The 17379-nt window shown below is 44.2% G+C and overlaps 1 protein-coding gene across 1 annotated transcript in view; it reads left to right on the forward strand.

The window, feature by feature from the left end:
* synr (BH3-only protein sayonara) overlaps positions 1-15644 on the forward strand; it is a 31035-nt gene extending 15391 nt beyond the window's left edge. Inside the window, exons 5-13 of the mRNA XM_055071304.2 lie at positions 2603-2732; positions 6184-6310; positions 7126-7324; positions 8757-8901; positions 9871-9984; positions 12246-12390; positions 13091-13176; positions 14672-14768; positions 15418-15644. Coding sequence (XP_054927279.1) covers positions 2603-2732; positions 6184-6310; positions 7126-7324; positions 8757-8901; positions 9871-9984; positions 12246-12390; positions 13091-13176; positions 14672-14768; positions 15418-15575 — 1201 coding nt within the window. The 3' untranslated portion in view covers positions 15576-15644. The remainder of the gene's footprint in view (positions 1-2602; positions 2733-6183; positions 6311-7125; positions 7325-8756; positions 8902-9870; positions 9985-12245; positions 12391-13090; positions 13177-14671; positions 14769-15417) is intronic.
* Positions 15645-17379: the final 1735 nt, after the last annotated feature.

Consider the following 17379-nt stretch of genomic DNA (forward strand, 5'->3'; position numbering starts at 1 on the left):
TAAAGCCACTGGCACCCTTTCCAATATGTTGGCTAGGCAGGAAAACACCCATAGATAATACCTTTCTTTGCTTGGGCGCGGCTATGAATACTTGTTTTATCAAAGACTGTTTGTTCTCACTTAATATAGGGAACGCAAAGTTACTTTACACGCTGCAGTGGTTGCATAAATAAAGACTGCATTGCATCTAAAGAAATTATTACCACTGCAAAGAGCAACCTCTTTCTGCAGCGAATGGATTAGTATTAATTTCGGGAGATGTCCCGAAGGTATACAACAACAAGCACTACGGCGTCATCCTTCTAACACGCACAGAGAGCTCGCGTATGCCCATGGCAGCGTCAACATCATTTGTCGACGGACGACAGTATGGCACCTTCGCACGCAATGCCTCGCACGCATGGCCCATGCAAAGCGACACGACAGCGAAGACCACGTGGGCACACTCCCCCTGAAGCATAGCAATGACAGCACCTTTTCATGTCTACCGCTCTCATCACGAAAGGGGAGCAAGTCAAGAAGGAGAGGACGCGACAACAACATTGGCACGTGTCGCTGTTTTGCGTATTGACGGTGTTCGCTTTCACCGGTTTGTCACTGTTATCAAACTTTTCGCTCTGTGCTTACACATGATTTACATTGTCAACTTTGTCGCCAATTCCATGGCGAAAAGGCGTGTGTATTAACTAATTGTAAAGTTCAGGGACGCCGTAGTGGAGGACTCCAAATAATTTTGATCTTAGGATGAAAATTTGGGCATGTTGGTTTTGTATATTCAAGTAAAAAAAAAAATGCGCGAACGACGACACACAGATAGACCGAATCACACAAAGCGCCACTTCAAAAAAAAAATTATTAAGAGAGAAAGCAGAGACTACTTACATACAAAATGTGATGTCATAGCGCGTCAGTGCGCAGTCTCAACCAAACACCGCAATTCGTTGGGCGATAATGAAATGGATGTTACGTTCGGCTCTTCCTACGTGCCGGTCTATCTGTGCGCCGTTGTTCTCGCTCTTTCTTACCTGAAGATCATTCTGACCACCTGAGGTTCCTTAGTTTGCAGCCAAAGCATGGTAGACGAAGATTTTTGTTTTCTACTGCCATCGGAACGAGGCTGTCGAGTGCGGAAATCGAACCCGCGACCTCGTACTCAGTAGCGCAACACAATAGCCACTGAGTCATCGCGGTAGGTCGGCGGCGTGTCTGATCAGATTGCACGGCGTCGCGAATGGCGTTGTAGATTTTCGAATGCACGCGAGTACCGGCGGTTAATCTGAAATATACGACGAGACACGCGTAAATATGGCGGACGAACTGGTCCCGTGAAGTTTAGATTCGACAACCGACGACTGGTGCTCGCCGCTTTCGTAGTGATTTGAATGTTGCTTGTCTTTCTGGGCACAAGTTCAGGCAAAACACGGGGAAAGCGGGAGATGGCTGATTCAAGACGATGAGCAAAACGAGAACAAGGTAGAAACAGAAGCCAACATTTCGACAAGTGGACTTGTCTTTTTCAAGGTGACATATGCTTTCCTCGACACAGTATATATAGGTAGGTTTCTTCTAAAGGGGAGAGGGGGTAAGGCGAGTTGGTGCGGAAACGATCGAAGATGTGTTAGCGGCGAGGGTGTAGAATTGAGAATAAAGAGCTGCTGTGCACAAGGCCGGTGACACAGCCGTGTGTCAGCCGGCGTGTCAACGGCCGTGTGCGCAGCACCCCTCTATTATCTGCTTCTCTGGAGGTCGCGGGCTGTCGTCTCTGAAAGAGATAATAAAAAGAGCGACAAAAGACGGTGCTCGTGAAAAAAATACTGAAATGGAATAAATAATAATAAAAGAAAATAATAAATTGAGGGAGAAAGAAGCGACTAAGCAACAGAACTAAGTGTTGTGGCCTATAGCTTGAAATTTATCATAGCGAATAGATTCTAAAGCTCCCTTTGAAACGGTTATTCCTATTGGTTGCAATGTCTTGAACTTATGGATAAGGTATGATTCTCTGTATTTTCTTTCTCGTTCAGAACGGAAATTTGACTGTAAAATGTAGAGTTTAAGTTCATCAAAGTTATGACCTGGTTGGTCGAAATGCTTGGCGACGGCTTTGGGAAGCTTTTTAGCTGTGTCCGCGCCACGGGCATCGCACAGCTAAAAAGCTTCCCAAAGCCGTCTACACGCTCGCCGCGCTAACGCAACTTCGGTCGTTGCCGACCCCTCTCACCTTACCCCCCTCTCCCCTTTAGAAGAAACCTACCTATATATACTTTGCCGAGCAAAGCATATGTCACCTTGAAAAAGACAAGTCCACTTGTTGAAACGTTGGCTCCCGCTTTTACCTTGTTCTCGCTTTGCTCATGGTCACAAGTTCGCCTTTTAAAGTGTTATATTAATTCTTAACTCCCACTTTTGTCAAGTGTTTGGTTCTTCACTGTCACTGCAGCGTGAACTGTGCGTGGAATATCAATAGCATTTAGTGATTTTGCAATATAAAGAAGAACCCTATACGGTTTGTGTCATGTACTACATGCCGACGACTCTCTGCACCTATCTTTTTCAGCTCGTATGAAAGCCACCTGACATATCCTGGGCGCGTTTATTACAGGACGGCGATGAACAGCCTCTTCACCAACGACGAGGCCGTGACAGTGAGGAACGAGTTGCTGAGACAAAAGGAAGTCGACGGCGCGCTACATCCGGATCAAGAAGAGTACCTGGACAACGTGAACAGAATGGTAACAGACGCGCAGTGTAGCTATAGGCTTCCCGTGCCTCCGATGTATTCGATATCGCTGTGCTGAATTCACGTGAAAACTACCATCGTTGACAAATTGAACAAGAACGGGCAACCGAAGCAGGAAGACACAAGGAAATGGTACATTTTTATTGATGAGCTTTACAAGAAAAGAAAACATTCCAGCTCGCGCTGCTCATAAAGAAAAGGTATATGACACGTTGAAGTGTAGTATAACCACAAACATTGTCTCCTGAAGCAAGCACGATTTTCTGAATTTTCTGTTGTTTAGAATTGTGCCGTCTGTTTATCAAATACCCACGATAATACCTACCGTTCTACGTCGTGTGGCATTATTTTCGCTCCTTTGGCCACGACATCAGTGTTACACTGGATGAGACGACCGCACGGTTGGCGACAAAATTCGGGCACGTGATTTTATTTTTCTCAATGACCAGTTCACTAAGTGTTTAACGGGTGGCCGATTAATTTTGCTTTGTAACTGTAAAAATTAGGCTCGTATATCCAAGGTATGAAGAATGTGCAGCATTTAACGATGGCGAAAAACGCCTTTAATACAATCGTATTAATTCGGTTATGCCGACAAGGACGTGTGGACAGCCCATCGTGTACGTCTTGCGGTTGCTGCGAGACATGCATTTCAGCACCTGATATTGGAGTGTCCGGCTTCCGGTGCGCAGCGCACGTCGCTAATAGGGACCATCATCTCCTTGGCCCTGCGGTGTACGACACTAGACGAATGTTTGCACCGGTGTGGTTGTGCGTCTCGACGTGATCACGGACATTGCGCTCTCCTTAATTCTGTAGAAGTAACTAACCAAGGCTCACATTTGTAGCTTATTTCTGTTTTCATATGACAGGATCTCAGCACTATTTCTTATATTTTAACATTCTTTAGTAGCGTAACCTGCAGTCACCGGCCCCACTGTGTGTGACCTGTTTGTGTGTTCTGCTTTAAACTTTGAGGTCTGGCATCTTGCTCTTTCCTCCCCTCCTTCCTGTCCTCCATTTTTATGCTTCTGTCTCCTCCTTTCTGAACAGCAGGCAGGCGTTGTGCCTCTACCGGTGGCAGCTGCCAGCCTTGCTCCTCGCTTTCACTTTCCTGTCAAGTGTATATATCTTTTCAAAGCAAGCAATGATCGTAATAATAATAATAATAATAATAATAATTCGAGAAAGCTCATGTGTTCAGCGTTCGCCTGTTGACATTGCTGGCGCCATGTGGCACTGATTTTGACAAACAGAAAACGAAGCATTTTCTTAGATCATTAGCTTGCATACTATACTAGGCGGTTGATCCGATTATTCGATTAATTATTTATGTGATTGATCGGGTGAGGTCGCGAAGGAAGTATAAGGTAAGCGTCGGCGCTGATGACCCCTGTTTCGATCATTACTTCACCTGGCTGAACAGTAAGGAAGGGAACAACAGTTTGAGCTTCGCCATTCGGACTAGCAAAACGCATGTGGGTCCCTCAGTGTAAAACGCACCCATGCACGCTGCACTTCGAGTCAGCAGATGGAAAATACAGCGCCACGCGAGCGCGAAGAGTGCAGCTGGCGTGACTGCTTATAAGCAAAGGAAGTCTCAACTACAGAATTGCACTCACGCAAGAAGTCGCTCACTGTAGACGACTATCGATTCTAACTGCACAGGTTTTATTTCTTTTCAAAGCTTATGTGGCTAAAACACCAGTTTTGTTGTTCCTACCTTTTTCTCTTGCTGACGTGCGCAAATTCAGAAATCCATTTAATCCATTATATCATCACTTAAATATTTTCTATTAATAGGGTTAAACTCCTTAGTCGATGCACAGCACTTTAGTATACTAATCTGACGACCGAGGTATCAAGTGATTTGCCGTGCTCCTGGGCAGTGCTCTTATAATGTAAGCGGTAACGTGCGCAACTCCAACTGCTACTTTTGCGAGTTCATGTGGTAGGCGAATCGATAGTGCAAATGAATACAGGCTGCCACACACGCGACGAACTTCGCATGGAGACATCAATGTTGTGATCCGACTTGTGCATCACGATATCCACTCCCAGACCTCACGTATAAATGCCGTACCGCATTAGGCTTTGTTTTTTTTTTCTTTTTTTGCCCTTTATTTGACGGATTGCTTGGAAATATTCAAAAAAGTTCTTCGCGTAACGCATTCCAGCAGGTCCGACCACTCGCTTGTACGGCAACTATAGCAAAAGGCTGCCTCGTTCACGCAACGAGCGAACAGCCGGGGCCATCGGGATGAAGAGTGCGTCACACGCCATGTTGTTTTCTGCACGTTCACTTCAAAAGCACGAGCATTCCCGTCAAATTGTGTTCACCTTCGCGCCGCTCTAGCCCCTTATTTTTCTCCGCTGACAGTATCACGTGACCCTAGCGTGCATCTCATCTTGGCCAACCGAAAGGGAAAGAAAAAAAAAAACAGAAAGAAAGCTCGCAGATTTAGCACGCACCATCCGGATCTTTGGAGAGCGATCCATTTGATTCGTCCCTGAGTTTACTTTGGTATTCGAGGAGGCGTTCCGAGAGATGCGGAAAGGAATAGAGTTCAAAGGTGGCGACAGCATACAAATGAAACGAAGCCAGCTGCGGTATACCTGAAAGTTGACGGGCACTTCTTGAACCTTTCGATCGTCGGATGCCTTTGGACAGATACGGGGACGAAATAAAAGCAACGAAAGAAGTGATTGTAACCAGAGAGCTAGCTTCAGTCAGCTACACGACCAGTGGGAGAGTGCTAAAGGAATGAAAAGACGAAGAGAAACGAATATGGAGCGACGAAAGCGACGTCCCTGAAAAGCGTAAATTAACGAGGAAAAATCTACTGCACACCTGCACCGTTTTGAATCAAAGAAGTGCTTTGATTTTTTAAGAAAGCAAGGTTAAATTTCTTTAGTGCTGTAGTGCGGGTTTCAGTCGATGCTAGAATCCTGTCTTTCGTTTCGATAACGGACAGTTATCGAGTCTGCTTACAGTGCTCGTCTAAGCATTCACAAGCGAGGGCTGAAACGTGTGAGCCCCGTCGTATCCCCATTTGTTATGCATCACTGCAGGCCATTTCAATGAGAAAATCATGTGCAGTTCTGGGTGCGACAGCATGTAACATGCACCGCGCCGATGTCAATACATTTTGCGAAACAAAAGTTCGAATAAAGAGTCGCATATAACAATTCGTGTAATAAACAGGAGAGCTATTGAAGTAGCTTCAATTCCACTGAAACAAAGTCTACTTACGGACCACCTTGCGAAGCTCCGTTTACGGCAAAAAACTTGACACAACTGGTCAACGGCGTTCTTGACAAACTGCTGCGGGCTTTCTTTTAGTATGAAATTATGACTGCGCGATTTCTGATGATGATGATGCAGTTGCGTAGTTGACTGATTACGTTATCTATTTTTCTCTTTCTCTCTCTTTATTCCACAGGAAGTCTGCAACAACGAGCTTAAAGTGACGGAAAGGCAAATTGAAGTCTTACGAAAAGAAGTTCGAGAGCTTTCAAACGACTGCGAAGAGCTTGCGCAACTGTACCAAGACAGAGACAACCTTTTAGGTAAGTCACTTCGAGTGGTATTGCAGTTAAATATTGCGAAATAAATTAGTCAACGGCGATCTACAGCAGCCAAGTAGAGAAACGGGGATAACTAAGGACTGATTTGAGCAGCTGCGAAATGTGTGCTTAACTCGATTTATGTTCGTACAAGAGGATTCCTAAATAACTAGCAAGCATAATCTGCACCATTGTATTAACCTAACGCTGGCGTCCAGAATTAATCAGCTAAGCATCTTATTCCCTGCGCCTGTTTTCCAGGGAAAGGACCTACACGGTGTTCCGTATACGATTTCCTTGTATGCGCTTAAACTTGCATACCAATATTTTTACTTCCTACTTTTTTTTAGATTTGAAGAATTTTGCGTGATGTACGAGTTCAAACAACACCTGTACAAAAGTACTTGTTATCTCTCCAAACGTTCATGTAACCTCGTCACCATTCTTCCTTCCTACAAGAGCATATGAACCACAGGTAACCAACTAGGCGAAGTGCAAAACTCCAACAATTCGGCAGCCTGTTGCAATCAATTTTGGTCAACTATCAATTTCGCACCCCTTTCTCGAGCAAGCAACATGGGACACTTGTTGCATTGTAGAATAACTTTTGGCGTCACTTACTTGCAGCATGTGTTGCAGCAACCTATGCAGATCTTTTAAATGTGGTATCATGATGAATCTTGAAACATGAAGCCTATAAGCAGTTTCGAAGTGGGTACCACATAAAATTTCATTTACCATATGCTTCAGGACAATTTCGATTCAACTCATTGTCTACGTACATTTTTTTCTTGTGTACATAATTCTACGGCACGCAGACACCATTATCTCGAAGACTTCAGGAAGCGAGCTGGAATGCCAACTTGCCCTGGACCTTGAGAAGCTCAACATCTGCAAGCAGCAGGTTGACCTGACGCACTTTAAGTGGTCACAAGCGCTGCTCATGGTGCGTCAGGCATGTTCCCAGTTCTCCCGGGCGCTCAAAAAGTGGAAGGACCTCGACACTGTCCCTGAAAGGCACGTTTCCCGCGATGTTCAAGGCCCACTTTAATACGGTTTCACACGTTTTCTTTGTTTAAATACACTGCTCAGTCAAATCACACGTGTTGCGAAGGAATTGATATGTGCCTTTATTCACTAAACTTATTACAAAACTAGTTACAAATTAAGCCAAGCGGAATCAAGAGAACAAAGTTACCACATATATTAGAAGATGAGCTATTAGGTGCCACAACCCGAAGAAATTGGCTAATATGCAGTTGTACAGTGATTTACCAAGTCCTCAACTTTAGATGGAAGTACTGTTGTTTCATTATGCTCCCACGGTCATAAAGGACCCTTGTTTTCCAGTTTGCTGCTATAGATCGCTTCCTTATCGATCTACTGACGCTGACTTTAAGAGAGAGAAAGGAAAGAAAACGCAGGGAGGTTAACGAGGTTGCACGTGATTTGCCAGAATACACTGGGGGAGGGACAAGTGGGAAGAAAAATAAAAGGGAAAAAGAGGTAACGAGTAGTGCGTGCGCACAGACAACAGCGTTCACCATGCAATCAAAGGCGGTCGCAGAGCTCAGACATCTTTGCGCTGACTTTGGAAATTACGCTGTCCTGGAAGTCTATTCTTCAAGAACTCTCTAGCTCTCACTTTTTCTCTCGCTTTTCTTTCTACATCCTTGTGCTTTTTGCGCTACAAGAAAAACTGCAAGAAAGAATGGGTTAGAGAAGAAAATTAAGCCCAAAATTCCGTCACAGCACCTTAACTCATCATCACCACGAGAAAAATAGTTAGAAAATGCTCTTATTAAGGCATGACATAGCACTGCGCGTGAATCGAAACTAAAATCACCTGCATCAGAATTTATCAAAATGTGGTCCGAGTACGATAAGAGAACCCTCAAGGGAGGTCGATGGTGTCCACGAGATTCGCTCTACAGGTGCTGCAGCATTGATGAGGAATGTTTATCAAGAGGGACAGACAGGCAGATATTTATCAAGGCACTTACGGGTTACCTGCTTGCAAAATGCTGTCCTCTCCATGTCGGTGTCGATGAAATTTAAGACAAGAAAACAGAGTTAACAGTGGACCGTACTTGCCAACATCGGCAGTCTTTGGACGAACGTGACGTTAGACGTATCCTGTCCAGCATTCCAAGTTATATTGAGTTATTTAGAAGATGCACACTTGTGCAGGTGCGTAGGTACCCACTGCCCGGAAAAGTACGGTGCACTTGCAACTAATTCTAACCAGACCTAAAACTTTATGTAGTTAGTTGAAGATTTCTCGCTTTTATCAGCCTTATTCATCTCGTAGGAGTTAGATACGGTGGGAATTTTCAAAATAGTTTACCGCATTGATTCTCGCTAACTTGTTATTGTGACGGCTCCCCATGGCCGTCGTAATCATTTTGATATATACCACTCTCGCTTGTTCTCTTTTTTCTCTTTGTAGCGACGAGAAACTGCGGTACTACTGTGCAGCTGAAACCAGAAACAACATCAGTGCTGCCTTACAAAACTTGCAAGGTGCGCAACGTTACCTGAAAAATATTGAGTTCCCTTACTGCAACCCCGGCGAAATAGAGACCGTCTACAAGGTGCGTTCTCTATGACTCTACGCCTGATGTTCCTTAAGCAGAAAATCGACACCACAAGCACATACGTAATAATACCCCGTATAGGTCCCGTATCGTCGTCAAATGTTTGCACGCAGAGGACGTCCTCACTATTTTCAGCGATGAATGAGACAAAATTGACTTGACTCAAGCGATCTCCCGTACGGCTCAGCAGTGCGCACGCATCTTTAGCATTTTTGCAGTCCACCAATTCCGCCGACAAATTACACCATTCTTCGGTGGTACGGGGAAAGTTTGAATACTTAAACAGATATGTTCTGGAGTGACACAGCCTCATATGACATACATTATCTTTGCGTAATGAAACGTAATACGGGAGGTAAAGATCCGCTCTGGAAGACATTGCCCACTTATAGTGGTATAATGAATGAAAGAAGTTAAGGCAGGTAGTCAGATTTATTAAAAGGCAGAAAGGATAAACGGCCACGGGAGTCTCATTCGGAGCTAACGTGGGCATGTGTGTCGTGCCCGTGTGCTTAAATGGGAGATTTCCTCAAATGACATATCTTATTTGCATTTTTTGTCCGATCTAGCAAAGCTATAGTGGTATCATCCAGAAAGGATGCTACAGCACATCAACAATATTGCTCTCAGCATACAATAATCTGGCATGACAACAGCGTGGAAGCTGCGAGGACGTGCTCTGGCGATTGGGATGTGCGCTCAATACTGTGCTCGAGAATGAGCAAACAAAACGTTGTTATACGCAGTATAGAACACGTGCATTCGCACTATCGCACTTGACTGACGCCTCCACTGCAGCGCTACATTATTGCAAGGGTGTGGTCATCTTAAAAAAAAAAAAAAATAGGGAGGGTAGTGAAGGGATTACATCAACTTTACACACGTGGTCGCATGTTAGTGCGAGACCCGTGCACAAAGGTTTTTGCCACTTCTTTTTGTCCATGTATTTTCCCTTTCATCTTGCAGGCCATCACGTACATCTTCACTGACATGAAAACGTCGGAGAGACGAGACCACGCGTTCAATTGTTATAATAGCGCATACAGAAGAGCAGGAGCTCTGAAGCAATGGCTAGAAATGGTGGGTATGGACTACTGAATGCAGAATATTTTGCACAGTATAATCAAATGAAATGTGCCGGCTCTGCTAAGGATCTGCATTTCTTGTAAGGAGCTGGTATCTGTCGGAAAATGCTAATGTTGGAATAGGCATGGTAATTTCGTTTAAAACGAGGACATGGCCGTGCAAATGAAGATTTCTCACATATAATGCTCCATGAATAGTTCTAAATGCATCATGATACGCGTTACATTACAGCTTGCCTGATAAAGTCTAACACATATGAGTAAACAAATGCACGAATAAAGCGTTGAACTTCAGCGGCGCACACGGCGTAGAGTTTCTCGTATTTCTCTAAATTTAACGACCCGACGCATTATTGAAGTTCAATAACTTAGTTCCTTGCAATCTATATTAGTGGTATTGTAATCAAGAACAATGTTCTATCAATGTTCTTTATAACAATGCCTTAAACGGCGTCTTTCGTGGTGTTTCATGCAACTATGAATCCTGTCAATCTGTGCAGTATACATCGTTTCGAAGTACTCACTACACGGTTTTCCTATGGTATAACCGGAGTACCGCCGTGCCGCAGCACCGCTTCCTTCCAGCGTAATAGCGACAAACTGAAAGACAGAATGTCATACGGAACTCTAGAAAAGGAGCAGCGATGATTACATCTCCATACTCAAACTTAGCAGGCAACTCCGGTTTTTCGAAAGCTTTAAGGTGAAAGCATCTGCTAGTGGGTTGTTCATATGTTAAAAAAAAATAGTGTTAGTCTGCGCAGCCTGTAGTTCTTCCTGTGCCTTCACACGTGTCCGTGTGTTTAGCGCTGTTCCCGCCTTGCAAATTTTCGTACACAGCCACAAAAGAAGTGAAAAGAAAATTGGAGGACGCTTAAGCTTCGCCTTTAAGAGTGGAACGCGATAGCATTCAAAGATCCCTGATAGCTTCTCACGCTTCCGGTCAACTACAGCTCATACGTAACCGTAATGCTTAGCGGAAAACGCTGGCGACAAAATCTATGCACGAAGGCGAGCTTTATGGTAGGTACGATCTTCCGTTATTGTTTCGCACTTTTGATATTTCAGTTTGAGAAGGTTTACATGACATTTATTTGTGGGCTGCCATTCTCAAAATTCCGAGGAATAACTTTGTAAAGAACGTAAGACAATGTGTGAGGAACTTTAGTGATAAAAGAACAACTTTAGTGCCGTATAGAATATGCGTGGTTCGAGATGATGTTCACGGCCGAGTGCGCCGGCGCCGATGCCTACGGCCACACCGGATTTTCTGCGACATGGGGCCCTTAACGTTATCGCGTTAAACTTCGTACAATGCCACCCTGTAGCATCAACACGCTGAGCTATGTATAGTTTCGATTTCAAGCGCTCCGGCAGTGTTACGATGATGCAGAAGGGTTGTGACTAACAGTAGAATAATATAACGATTTAATGACAATGTGGTATTGCTGCTGCGCCGATAAAATCGAACCGGACAGGCACCTCGAACTTGAATAACCCAGGCCGTGCGGTAGCAGAAAAGTGGGAAACAACACGGGGTGATCACCGCTTCTCGGAATTGTTAAAAATTGCCTGTTGCAGATAACATAATTCTGATCCTTGAGCTGGATTATTCGGAGGCGGACATTACTTGCACGAGAAATCGAAACAGATATTGAACTAAATTTCTTAGAAATGAGTAATTAACTTCTTAATTACCTTGCGGACCATGTTGCAATTTACGAATTGTATACAATTCGTAAATAGCCGGTGAGTTGGCAAGGCGTAGCCACTTGGAGTGAATTTCCAGAACGGCACCACTTTGTAGATACGCGCTATCAAACTCGCCGTAAAAATGCGCTGTTGTTCCGCTTACTTTTTTTAACAATACGCTCTTTTATGCATTGAACCGCAACAGTTATTGGAACGCCCATGTATTTCGTCCCATACTTTGAGAAATAATATTTCGGAACTGGTATCATGCTGGAGATTCATTTCAGATGGATATGTCCTGCAAGCTCACCGGCTACGATTCGTAAATTGCAATATGTACCGTAAAGTAGTAAATTTGAAAATTAACTTGTGATTTTTTAACTAGTTGAATAAGTGTTCCTAGTTCTAGCGCTAGTAATGTCCCCCTCTTCGCATAATCCAGCTCAAGAAACAAGAATTATACTGTCTGTCACAGGCGACATTTAAATATTCTCGAGAACTTAAGCATGATACCCCTGTATACAACAAAACAATTTGTGCTCAGTACCACTGTACTTATTGCAGGTGATAAACAACATAATATACCACGACCTCGGCATTCTAGAAGAGCGGTGTCGAGAGAAATCCGCGTTGCTGCGGAAGGAACGAATACGACTCATAAAGGACTCAGTCAAAAACACGACGGGCAAGGAAATCAAGCTTGACGGCGGTAAGTGAGCCGTTGTGGTGCACAGGAGCCGATGGTCCAGCGCCGGAAATATTATGGATCGAGAAATAAGGAACACCTTAAAATAGGCACAATAGCAGCAGTCGCGAAGATGTAGAGAATCACGTACGCGTTGTTTATAGATTGCTGCTTTAGATAAAAACGTATGGCGCCGTAAAATAACACAACTAAGTACGGTATATAGCCCCACTGATCGGTATTTCATTCAAGCGTCGCAGCTATGACATTGCCAAAGGCTGTTCCGAGTCATACTACTTCGCGCACTACAATCACTTTGCCGGCTACTACGCTTCTCTGTTGTACTCTGAAAAGCGTATTAGCGTAGCTCACTTGTACAGAGAAAAAAGAGATGAGGACCGCAGGCGATCGAAGCATACAAATATAAGAAGCTTGAAAGCGCCTTAGCAGATGGAAGGCTCCAAAATAATTTTTGTGAACTGGGCTTTCATATGTGCATTCAGAACACGACTAACATGTCGCAGAGGCACATGCTACGTCGTGCTGCGAAACAGTCACGGCGGTGGGTTCCGGGAGTCTAGAGTTCGGGCATCAACCGCGAAAAAAGCTTCAGACATTCCATTCACGAATAATCACATACCGCAAGTTGTGTTCATTGAGATTTCGCTGGAATCAGCCCTGGTTTCCAGCTTTGAATTTCATTTGCAATATGCCCTTCTTCTAGCCGACTACAACTTGGACGCTGATACGGACACATTTCAAGATGACGACACTGCGCAGCTGTTTTACGCCGAGAGAGCGCTGAGTAGGGTGCGTACCTTTTATTTTCTTTTTTTTTTCTCCCACTTGGCTTCACCTGCTTAAGAGCTCTAATATTAATTTTCAAAGCTACACCTCTATGTGAAAGAAAGCGCAGTAGTATAATTCTGGTTAATACCGACCCCCTGGGACGCTTTGTAGGGCACGGAGACATTACTACGCGTCCGTTTCTGCAGTACACTTCTATAAGAATGTGACCGCCACGGCCTAAAATAGGGGCTGAATTCACAAAGCTCCTCCATCGTAAGTGTTCATTACTATTGGTCAAACCGCCTTCGCTAATGGTATGTCCAACATTAGGAGTGGCTAGAATTTCGTCTTACGAACAATTCTATTTACGAACTTTTGTGAATGCGGGCCCTGGGGCCGAATTCACAAAGCTTTTCGTTTCTAACTGCTATTCGGCATCTGGCAGCCGCCTTTGATAATAATATGTGCGACATCAGGATTGGCTGGAATTCCCTCTTGCGAACAATTCTAGCGTAAGAAGTATGTGCGAATACAGGCCCCGAGTCCTGAGCTAATGCCCAGCAGCAGAATGCCACAGTCGCCGGAGCCACCGCAGCGGATGTTCTCTTTTCCAGTTAAATTCAAATGTAAGGTCATATACCAGATCCATTCCATTCTTCGACTGATGTAGTTGTTATCGTTCGGGTTACCACAGTGGCTTTCTTTTAAAGAGAGCAACGCAAACGGTAACGCGTCGCAAACCGAAAGTGAATTTCTAATGGATGCTCTTCAAATCGTATACTTAGATTGAGGTGGTAAAATAATAATTAAAAAGTTAGTTAATTCACTATTAATTACTGTATTATTAAGAACAAGCCATATACTGGATCTTCTTCAAGAGGTTGCTAACAACATGAATTTTTTTCAACTCACACAGAAAGTTCCGCTTCCTTTTCTTCTAATTGCTCCGTCTTAGCTGGGACTACACCGTTTAGGTGTTACACCAATCCGTGCGTGTCACTGGTGTCCCACGATAGGTGTTCTTACCAAATTTTTTGGTTCTTTCTTCCAGTCGTTGTTATGCCTACGTTTTCTTTCTCTCATTTCTGTAAAGCATTACCATAACGCACGTGTCAACGTTTCCTTTCCTTAGTTTAACTACAATATTCTAGCACACTGACTCTCGCGTAATTGATTTTTTTTGCCTCTTTCACCATTTCTCGCGCAGGCACTCGTAACAAGATACCCCGTGCTACTGCCCATGTGCTATGCTCTCTAATGACAGCCGCATGGAGAATAAAATATTAACGCTATCCTAGCTGTGCATTTAAAACGACATGATAGGATATATACTGTCTCTGCCAAGTCGCCAATTTGTTGTCGTCGCTACCGTGATAGCGATGAAGTGTTCACGCGATGGCAAACATTATCTTATGTGCCTAGCTTCGCCTTGACTGCGCGCCTTATGAAAGTTTGGAGACAAAGAGAGGAGATACTTCACTGCAGCGCAGTTTATTTCGATCCTTTGTTCCTACAGAGCTCAATCGTGACTCCAGACACTGGCCGGACAACGCTTCCAACGCCGGTGCCAATGTCCGATCTCGCTCCCCTGCCTCCCACGGAAAAGATATTCGGTAGGTTAGAACATAGCACATTCGTCCATTACCCGCTCGAAATATATGCCATTATACGACCTACAAGAGGCGCCATGGCAGCCGTATACCGAGCTTCGTTCATGATAAACGCAGGGCGCACTTCCAAATTATATGAGTGAACTTCTCTGTTTTGCAGAAATGAATGTCTGATGCCCGCAAAGAACATTGCCCTCGTTACTTCGGGATATATAAAGTATAAGAGTATAAAAGTAGATTAGGTACCTTTTTGGAAGAAAAGTATTCATTGTAAGTAGAGCCCCACAAGATATCGGTGCAGTTTTATGATGTTTCCACCAAAGCTGTTGATGCTGTATGCTGTGGTAAAGCCAGACAAACGGAAAAGCGCAAGTGGGTTCTGGCTCTGTTTTACTCTTACACGCAACGAAGAGTTGGAAACCACCGTTTTGAGTGACGCAGTGAACAAGCAATCAGGAACAATGCGCCCCTGAGATTAACCTGGATTTGAATGCAAATACTGAGCCCTGATAAATCATACTTAGTTAAACTTTAGAGACAACGACAGCTCTCTGTGACCCCGAACCATCATTGTTCGTCCTTTGTATACGTTATGCTGTTTCTGTTCTTGCTTATTCTAACACTCCATTCTTAATTCTTCTCGCCCAACTAGGTAAAGTGGCAGAGCTGCGTTACCAACACAACGAGCAAATGAAGGTGCTGAAGAGAGTTCAAGAGCTCCGCCAGACAAGACTGAGCAAAGCGCTTCAGCGAAAGCTCGAAGCACGTCGCCACCGGAAAAGCACAACGTCGCATGCTCGAGAAGAATGACGAATGCTAAACCCTACTGTTGTTGTAAAGTTGCTGGTGAAGGTAAAGAGAGGTCGAGATTTTTGTTCATTTTATGACGTTGTCTATTTCTTCTTTTGTGTGTGATGTGAATTATGTTGTGAAACGCCGACAAAAACACAGGGATCGTTACCTCTTGCGTTAGAGAGTTATAGTGTACCAAGTGAAGGGGTTAAAACACGTAATGTTAGCAATAGCTCAACGCGAATATGACACAACTGCGCAAGCGCAAAAAACTCCTGCGCAGATTCTTTGTACACACAGCGGCGCCCTGACCGCACTGTACGTCGCAGTGGTATGACTTTCCTATACGGGAGAGATGGAAATATAAGAAAGGCGGGAAAGTTAACGTGCACGACTTATATCACGGGTAGCATGGGATGATGGCAGAAAAAAGTAAAATACCAAAGACGTAAGAGTTGGTAGGCGTTGAAGTTGCAGATAGGAACCACGAGGGGCGTTCCGGAAGCAAGTTTCGGCATTTCTTCTTCTTTGTTTAAAATGGTACACCAGATGAAACAAACAATCGCCATAAGAATACACGCCTGTTGCTGGTTCAACGACGGAAGGCGCGTCAGTAGACGAGGAATGACGCATGCGCAAAGCGCCGCAGAAGAGAGAATAGCAGCAGACCAGCGTGCCCGAGGTTATTCGAGTACAAATCACAATGATAGACAGACGTGTGCTGACAACATGATCGCCAACGGAATTGCGTGCTGTTATCCGGTATGAATGGACATCTGTTCGCTGCATTGAAAGCCGCACTCTCGGGACGTCACTTCCAAAACAATGCTGAGGTGGAGCAGGCTGCGCGACAATTTCTTGCATCCCAGGCCAGTGCTTTACCATAGTGCTTTTTTTCAATCTGACTGCATGCTGCGACAAATGTCTCAATGTCGATGGCGACTATGTGGAAAAATAGTCTAAGGTGTATAGTTCATGAAACCATATGGTGTATATGGTGTTTTTTTTTTTTAATAAAGTTCGCGTAAAAAAAAAAAAAAAAACGATGCAACTTACTTATCGAACGTCCCTCGTATATATAAGTTCAGTGTTGTGCAACCTTTGTTACAGCGGTAACCAAGCCCGCTTGACCGCAGCATCGCAGCAGCCATGTTGTGAGAGAGAAGAAAAAAGATGTTTTAAAATTTTGGCAATATATTAAGGTGGTGCTCCTTTCTACTATTTACGGGCTTGCAAGGTGCACTTCCAAACGCAATAAAAAGGAAAAATTGTCATCCACCCTAGCATAGCATGAAGCTACAAAGGAAACCCGTACGGGTTTATCAAAAAGAAAGTTTCCCAGTTGAAGAAAAATTCATCTTTGTCCGGAGATCAAACCCGGGACTAAGGAGTTTCAGGGCGGCCAGTCTACCCCATGACTTAACCGGGAGGCTAGCAGATTGCGGAGCGAGGGCCAATTAATCGACAACTCGAAGCACAAGGTCATTGAATATGGCAAATCAGTTTTGCGGAAGCCCGCAAGGTAATGCTTCCGAACACTGTGTTGAATGATTATGGAATTGCTCCATGGAGTTCCATGGATTGTGGAACTCCATGGAGGATGTGTCACAGCAAGCTCAAACGTATTGTATGTCTGTTTTTTTTAAAGCTCTGAATGATTGAGAACTTTAAAAGCTAAAGCGTCGCCGACAAACGCAGGATAAAACAAAGTCAATAAGCTTGAGCAGGGCTGAGAACTGCAACTCGCATTTCTTGCAAATATTGCACGCGATGCTCTGAAGAAAAAAAAAATATATATTTTTTTTTCATTTCAGTCCTGGGC

The sequence above is a fragment of the Dermacentor andersoni genome, chromosome 5, assembly GCF_023375885.2.
Source record: "Dermacentor andersoni chromosome 5, qqDerAnde1_hic_scaffold, whole genome shotgun sequence".
NCBI classification, from domain to species: domain Eukaryota; kingdom Metazoa; phylum Arthropoda; class Arachnida; order Ixodida; family Ixodidae; genus Dermacentor; species Dermacentor andersoni.